We start from the raw sequence: 7,943 nt of genomic DNA, 5'->3' as shown, positions 1-7,943 counted from the left end.
CGCGACTGCATTTCCCGGATGCGCCCTGGGGCCGCTCAGGGCCGTCCCAGAGCCTTCTGCAGAGACGGGACGTCCACGCAGTGTCCTGGGGGCGGGGCAGCGGGCCGTGGGCCCCTGGGACTGGGAACCTGTCGGGACTCGGGGGCCATGGGGGGGCGACGGACACCTGTCGGGACTCGGGCGCCCTCGAGGGTGAACCTGTCGGGACTCGGGGGCCGTCGGGGGGGGAAGGGGAACCTGTCGGGACTCGGGGGCCGTCGGGGGGGGAACCTGTCGGGACTCGGGGCCGTGGGGGGCGCTTGCCCGGGACTCTCGAGCCATCTCCCGCCGCGAGTGTAAACGAGGGAATCTCGCCCGGCAGGCGGCCGACCGGAGGGACCGCCCACGGGCCGTGACGTCATCGGCAGGCGCCGCGCCGGAGCCGGAAGTGCAGAGGCCGCCGAGCCACGTGCGGAGCCTCCCGGAGCCGGCGGGCGTCGCGGGTGAGACTCGCGGGGAACCAGGCAGAGCGCGGGCGGGGCGGCCCGGGTCCTGCGCGCCCCTCCGGCCTCCGAGGCCCGCCCCGGCCGGCCCCTCGCCGCTGGGCCAGCCCGCTGCGCGGTTCGCGGCGCCCCCAGCTTCCGCGGGTGGGCCCTCCCGTGTCCCTGCCCCTGTCCCTGCCCGTGTCCCTGCCCCTGCCTGTGTCCCTGTCCCTGCCCGTGTCCCTGCCCCTGTCCCTCCCCGTGTCCCTGCCCCTGCCTGTGTCCCTGTCCCTGCCCGTGTCCCTGCCCGTGTCCCTCCCCGTGTCCCTGCCTGTGTCCCTGCCCCTCCCCGTGTCCCTGTCCCTCCCCGTGTCCCTGCCCCTGCCCGTGTCCCTGCCCCTGCCCCTCCGGCCTCCTCCGCACCCTTCCGCCCTGACGCCGCCCTGGGGAGATTGGGGAGGCGGGGTTCCGCTGAGCCCACCGGCCACTCGGCCGTGGCCAGGAGTGGAGGTGACCTTGTGCTGCTTCCCCGCGGGGGGCCGCCCTCATCTCACCTGGAGGATGGGCGACCAGCCCCTGGAGGCGATGACAGGGTTAGGTCCTGGTTTTGAGGGAATCCTTGCCGTGGTCTGGCCTCTGTCCCTCCGTCTGTGATTTGGGCTGATGGCTTGTGTCTCGTGACCCAGACCAAGAAGGGCTTCAAATGTCAGCCAGGGTGCAGCCCTATTGGGCTGTCCTGGTGGGCAGTGCCAGGGCCTAAGCCCGCGGCCCTACTCCCACCCCATGGCTTAGGACCTGGGAGTCACCGTGCACATCCTGCCTCCTGGCGCCATCCCTTGCTCATGCCCCTGTTCCTCTTCCCAGGTCCCTGGCACCCGCCTGAGAGCAACACTATGAGCTTTGTAGCTTATGAGGAGCTGATCAAAGAGGGTGACACAGCCATCCTGTCACTGGGCCACGGTTCAATGGTGGCAGTTCGCGTGCAGCGTGGAGCACAGACCCAAACCCGGCATGGCGTCCTGCGGCACTCGGTAGACCTCATTGGCCGTCCTTTTGGTTCCAAGGTGACCTGCGGCCGAGGCGGCTGGGTGTACGTGCTGCACCCCACACCTGAGCTCTGGACACTGAACCTGCCGCACCGCACCCAGATCCTCTACTCCACCGACATCGCCCTGCTCACCATGATGCTGGAGCTTCGGCCTGGCTCTGTGGTCTGTGAATCTGGTGAGTGCTTCAGACTGCATCTGTCTACCTCAGAAACGGACGCGCTGGTGGAGGTCAGCCCCAGCGTTCAGACAACGTCCCGCATGCCCTTCCTGAAAACAGGCGTGGCCACTTGACCTCTGTTTTAACAGGACCTTTTTGGGGGGCTGACTGCAGGGAGAAAGGACAGAAGCAGGGAAGTTAGTCAGGAAGCTGGTGCTATAATCTGAGTGAGAGCTGACCAAGGATGGGCCCCCGGGGGGGGTGGCCAGGGAGGGTCCTGCCTGTCTTGGGGAGGTGGGGCCACAGTGCTGCTCAGTGCTGACCATTCCCTAGCCCTGTGCTGACAGAAAGGCAGTGGTTGGCTTGCCCAGCAGTCCCCGACTGCTGCAAGTGAGAACCCCACGCCCAGGACTGAGAGGTACCCCTTCCTGGAGGGTGGCAGGGGCTACTTCGAGATGCTCATGGTTGCGGGGGAGCCTGCCCCATGCACATAACCAACCAGCATCATTGTCACTGAGCCCAGGAGCTGGGGTGCAGGTGGGAGTGCCTGAAGGCCAGCTGTTCTCAGGCCTTTCCCCACCCACAGACACACCCAGAGGTGCTGAAACATTGGGGGGGTGGAGATCGAAGCTTGCAGCCTGGCAACGGACAGCCCATGTCCAGGTGCCCTAGATTCCCAGCATGTTCCTTATGGGCAGGACAGCCGGGGTCGGCAGTCAAAAGAGTCCCCAGCACCACTGCTGCCAGCTTTCTGAGGTCTTCACACCATCCTGTCCCTCTCTGGGCCTTGGCTTCTCCATGTGGACAGTTGGATGGTCCCTGTTGCCCAGCCCAACACTTAGAAATAGGACGAGGCAGATGCAGGCCCTAGGCTCTGGGTCAGAGAATAGGTGGGGCTGGGCAGAGCCCGAGCACTCAGCACAAGGGCACCGGGGTGCTGGTGGCCAGTGGGCAGCAGAACTCAGAGCCCATTTCAGTCCCTGCTTCACCCTCAGCCAGGGCTTCACTCCAATTGGGGAAAAAGGGCTCGGGCAGTGGGCATGCTCTGGGCTCCTCTGGTGTGCCAGCTCCCCTTCTGGGACCTGGAGGCACAGCCATAGACCAGACAGAACAGATTTTCACTTCTCAGAGGAACAGATGGTAAGGTCAGTTGCACCATTTTAGTGTGTTGATTGCTTGAGGCTCGTAAGACAGGCTGCGTGTTTGAGGGTCACTCCAAGAGGGGTCCCTCCAGCTGGGGTGGTCAGAGAGGACCTCTGCAAAAGGGACATTGAATTGGAAACGATGAGAAGAGGTACCTACCAAGAGCCAAGGGAGAGTGTCACCTGAGGGAGAGCATGCAGAGGCCCCCAGTGAGGGACAGCCCAGAGGCCAGCATGGGTGGAGCAAGAAATGAGGTCAGGGAGGGAAGGGGCACAGCTTGGAGTGCTATTTGGAGTCTGACCCCACCCTGCGTGGAACGGGAGCTCGGCCAATTTGTGCAGAGAGTCAACCCGGTCTGACTGGGGCTGTTAGGACGATTGCAGGCAGCCAGTCTGGTGGCTGTTGCAGAGCCAGGAGGGAGGGGCCCAGGCGGGCTCAGCAGGCAGGTGGGGACAAGACAAGCAGTGGGTCCGGGAGAGACGTGGAAGGTGTGGAAGGCGTTCATGGTGGATCAGCTGTGGGTGGGAGAAGGGAGAGTCAAGGGCGCCTCGCGGTGGCTGCTGTGCAGTGGATGTGGTTGATCCGGCTGCGGAAGGCTCGGCAGAGTGGACTTGGTGCTGGATCGGGTCCCGCTTTGCACTTGCTAGTGCCGAGCACCATTTGGGTGTTGTAGGGAGGTGGTGAGTGTGCAGTAGACACCAGGTAGGAGTTGAGTGGAGGGATATGGCTGTGAGAAGTTGTCATCAAGTAGGTGGCACATGTGACTGTGGGGTGAGCAGAGGTCGGGGGTGGATGGGGGACACAGGCTCCAGCTGGGAGCTGCAGGATAGGGAGTCAAGCAGAGAGGCGGCCTGGTGCAGCTGGGCAGAAACTGGGAGACAGTGACCTGGCGGGAGAGGAGCTCTGTGGTAAGTTGGTGTCAGGATACCATGAAGGGGGGCAGCAAGGCAAGGGCAGAGGAGAAGGGGGGCAGAGAGATGGACCCGCATGAGTGGGTCTGGAGCTCAGGGAACTGGGAACCAGCCACCACATGGAAGGCGATGGGACAGACCCAGGCCCATTTGTCTGCTCTGTCCAGGCACTGCAGAGCCTCGGGACAGCTTCCCCACACAACCCAGTCTCCAGGTCTGCAGCCGGGTTTGCTCCATTGCTGGGACTGAGCAGGGCAGACATCTCTGGTCAATTCCAGCTGTCCCACTCCCACCAGGGGTCAGAGGGCAGCCAGGACTGACAGGTAGCTCACAAGTGATGCCCATTGGTACCCTGGGCCAGCTGACCTTGTGGGCTCTCTGTGGGTCTCTCGGAGTTGTTTCCTGGCTGGACCCAGCAGTTCCACCTGACACCTGTCCCTCCAGGCACTGGCAGCGGCTCCGTGTCCCATGCCATCATCCGCACCATTGCACCCACGGGCCACCTGCACACGGTGGAGTTCCACCAGCAGCGGGCAGAGAAGGCGCGGGAGGAGTTCCAGGAGCACCGCGTGGGCCGCTGGGTGACCGTGCGCAACCAGGACGTGTGCCGCAGCGGCTTCGGCGTGAGCCACGTGGCTGATGCCGTCTTTCTGGACATCCCGTCACCATGGGAGGCTGTGGGCCATGCCTGGGATGCCCTCAAGGTTGAAGGTGCATGGGGCTTCTGGGAGGGGTGTGCCCTAGGGGCTTAGCTCTGGGGCCTGGCCAGGACACTGATTGACCTGAGGTAGGGGTGAGTCAGACTGGTCTGGGGGAGCCTGGGGAGGTCACCTGGTGAGAGGGTGAGGGTTAGAGGAGTCAGGTTGGTGAGAATGAGGCTCCAACTTGGAGCCACCAGTGGGTCCCACCCCGAAGTGAGAGATGTCTCAGGCCCATGGAGATGTGGCTGCCCTGCCTGAGTGAGAGGTGGACCTGCACCACCGGGTGTGCCAGAGGTCAGAGGTCAGCCCCTGACCCCAGTGGCTCCCTGCAGTCGCCCCTCCCCCCAGCCTGGAGCCTGGCAGCTGGTCCCGCAGCCGGTCCCGTTTAGGCAAGAAGCTGGTGTGGAGGCGGGAAGTGGGCTCCGAGCCAGGGAGCGCTGGCAGCCCCGGTTTTTCCCTTTTCTGGAGAAGGAGCCACACAGGCAGCAGCCCCTTTCCTCCTGCCAGCTGAACCCGTAGCTAGAGGGAGGGGTTTTCCCTCGGAGAGAAAGGCAGATGCCAGGCGGCTCCCCCAGCAAGGTGGCGGCCAGTGCATCCCCCGCCAGCTGGCTCAGGCTCCTCCTGGACTCCCAGGTCTCTGCCAAGATGGCCTGGGGCTGGGGATCTGGGCAGCCCTGGTTCCCCCCTGTCTCCGCTCTCTCCAGCTTTGCCGCAGCACCACTGCCCCGCCCTGCTCTCTACCCCCTGCTCCAGGGACACCAGTGGGTCCAGACTCCGGTCCCAGGCAGGCCAGAGCCGGCTGCACAGCCTTGGCTGAGCCCAGGCCGTCCGTTCAACCGCCGCCTCTTGCTGCTGAGACTCCTTGCTGGTAGCTGGCCCAGGGGAGCCACACCATCTGTTTCCCGTCCTCTGTGCCCCTTTAAGTCCCTCCTCCGGGCTCTTGTCTCCGGCTCTGTTTGTCCTGGGCCCAGAGGCTTTCCACTCACTCGTGGTCTGGCGTTTTCCGGCCGCTCGCCTGCCCACTGTGAGCCTGGCCCGGCAAAGTGCGGCCTCCACTCTCTGGACCTCGGGCTGGCCAGCAGGTTCAGGCCCTCGCCTAGTGGGACCTTGGTTTCCCTGGCAGTGTACGCCCTCTTGGTAGTGACACTCTGGGTGGCACATGCTTCCTCCAAGCCCAGGCCTCCCTGCAGCCCTGACAGGGAGACGTGTTCCTGGTTATGGTCGAGGTGACCAGGACCCAGGCACACGCCTCCCCCACCCTGGCTTCCCGAGCCTTCCCTGCCAGGACTGGGACTGGGCCAGGCTGAGGGGCACTGCAGGCAGCCCCCAGTGGGAGGGGCAGGAAGAGACTTTCAGCTCCCACCCCCCCAATCATCCTTGGCCTTCTGGCCCCTGCTCAGAGGAGGTGCTTCCAGTTCCCAGGAGCTGGGACAGCCCCTGATCTTGTGACTCAATGTCCTCACCCACCCCTGAGCCCCCACCCCTGCCCCACCCAGTGCTGATGTGTCTGGTTAGAGCTTTATGGCTGGAGGCATCTGGTTAAGGCTGTCTGGTTAGAGCTGTGTGGTTAAGGCTGTCTGGTTAGAGCCATCTGGTTAGAACTGTCTGGCTAAGGCCATCTGGTTAGGGCTGCCTGGTTAGAGCTGTCTAGTTAAGGCCATCTGGTTGGAGCCATGTAGTTAGAGCTGTTCTGGGCCCAGTGAGCTGGCAGCTGTGATGCCAAGGCCCCACCTAACCCCTGACCCCAGCTCTTCATGACCTGAGCACGTGGCGGGTCAGGCATCCCCCCTCCTCACTCAGTGGGGTTTCTTTACCAGTGCCCGCTCCTGGAGGGCCGGGTGGTGACATCGCCCTGCAGTCCCAGCCGCAGACCAGCTGGAGAAGGCTGCCGGGCGGGTGGCTGCTCTGACACCGCGTCCTGCTCCCGCAGGCGGGCGCTTCTGCTCCTTCTCGCCCTGCATCGAGCAGGTGCAGCGCACGTGCCAGGCGCTGGCGGCCAGAGGCTTCTCGGAGCTGAGCACCGTGGAGGTGCTGCCCCAGGTGTACAACGTGCGCACCGTCAGCCTGCCCGCGCCGGACCTGGGCGCCAGCCCCGGCCCCGACGCCAGCCCCTTCCGCAGCGGGACGCCCATGAAGGAGGCCGTGGGCCACACTGGCTACCTGACCTTTGCCACCAAGACCCCAGACTAGTGGGCTGCCCACCAGGAGCTCCGGGGAGCTGGGAGCGCGTGGCCCCAGCAGGGCGGCTCTGCCTGCTGCAGGCCGCCTTATATGGTCAGCGGAGGCCCGCTGGGCTTGTGTTTAGACAGATGGTGGGGTGGGGCATGGGGGCCCCCTGGGAGCCAGCCAGCTCCAGGACTCAGATCCCTGGGGAGGAGGCCTCCACTGTGCCCAGTGTCCCTGTCCTGCTGCTGCTCATTGACATTCAAAGTCCCCACTGCCATAGGCTCTCCTGGGGGCTGAGGGCCAGGAGTAGAGCTGGTGGCCCCAAGCAGCAAAATAGGTGGGGGAGCAAAGACAAGGAGGAGGGCCGGGGGCTTGGTGCTGCAGTGGACCCCGGGACCCCCGAGGCCCAGCCCCGCCTTGGCCAGGCTGGCCCTGCAACTGTGGAGAGGCGACCCAGCACCTTGGGTACTGCCACCCCCTCCCCTCTAGAGGGCAACCCACCCACCACCCCATTTTCCTGCCTGGGAACCGCCTTCTGCCGTGAGAACACGCAGCTCCCATCACTCAGGGGCCCGAGGATGGTGACATGCTGCAGCGGACCCAGCCAGTCCTAGTTGGATCTGTTAGAGCCCTTGTCCAACCCCAGCGTTTCTCAGGTGCCCCTGCCCCTCACAGAAGCCCTGGGGTTGTGGGGTGGCGGGGTATATCCAGGACAGAGGGCAGGACGCCAGAGCCGGGGCACATGTCACCTGCCCCAGCCCGGCCTCCAACTTGGGGGCGTGTGGCTGGTGCCCCTGCCTGCACTACCCACAGGGCCTGGCACATGCCCTGGGCCCACGGGTACTGTGCCGGCACGAGGCCCGGCCTGACCGTGGCTGGTAAAGAATAAACCTGATGCCCTGCATAGCAACTGGTCTCTGGTGTCCTGAGAGGCCAGGCCCCTCCCCCATACAGTGCCCAGGCTGGGCCTCCTGCATGCAGCCCGCCTGGCCCCTGATTCTTCCTGTCGCATTGCAGGCGCCACAGGACTCTAAACTGCGGGACAACAGCCTTGGATGACTGGGACAAAGGGGCGAGTGTGTGGCCACCCCCACCCAGCTGCAAAAAGGGCCACTTGTCCCTGGGACGGATGGAGGAGGAGGGAGGAGAGAGCGTGTGTGTGCTTGCGTGTCCGACTATGTCCCAGAGCTCTGGGCGCTCCCCTCACAGCCCTGTGTGGCCTGTCACACAGGTGCCCTGGTGCCCTGGTGCCTCTCGTGCACCCCGAAGGGCCCGGAGCTCAAGAAGGACCCCAAGACCCCTACCCGGTTTGAGGCTACCCCTGGTTTTGTGGGTCCTCGGAGGGGTGCCAAGCA

General features: G+C 64.8%; 1 protein-coding gene across 1 annotated transcript; it reads left to right on the top strand.

The window, feature by feature from the left end:
* Positions 1–455: 455 nt before the first annotated feature.
* Positions 456–7,492, top strand: TRMT61A (tRNA methyltransferase 61A). Its single transcript, XM_087818031.1, has 4 exons — positions 456–482; positions 1,326–1,685; positions 4,166–4,432; positions 6,353–7,492. Exons 2-4 carry the CDS (start codon positions 1,355–1,357, stop codon positions 6,610–6,612), a joined length of 858 nt encoding a protein of 285 aa, XP_087674157.1. The 5' UTR covers positions 456–482; positions 1,326–1,354; the 3' UTR covers positions 6,613–7,492.
* Positions 7,493–7,943: the final 451 nt, after the last annotated feature.

This window comes from Miniopterus natalensis, chromosome 1, assembly GCF_054644295.1.
Source record: "Miniopterus natalensis isolate mMinNat1 chromosome 1, mMinNat1.hap1, whole genome shotgun sequence".
NCBI classification, from domain to species: Eukaryota; Metazoa; Chordata; class Mammalia; order Chiroptera; family Miniopteridae; genus Miniopterus; species Miniopterus natalensis.
The sequence above is the reverse complement of the archived record's forward strand: the minus strand, read 5'-3'. Positions and strand labels throughout refer to the sequence as shown.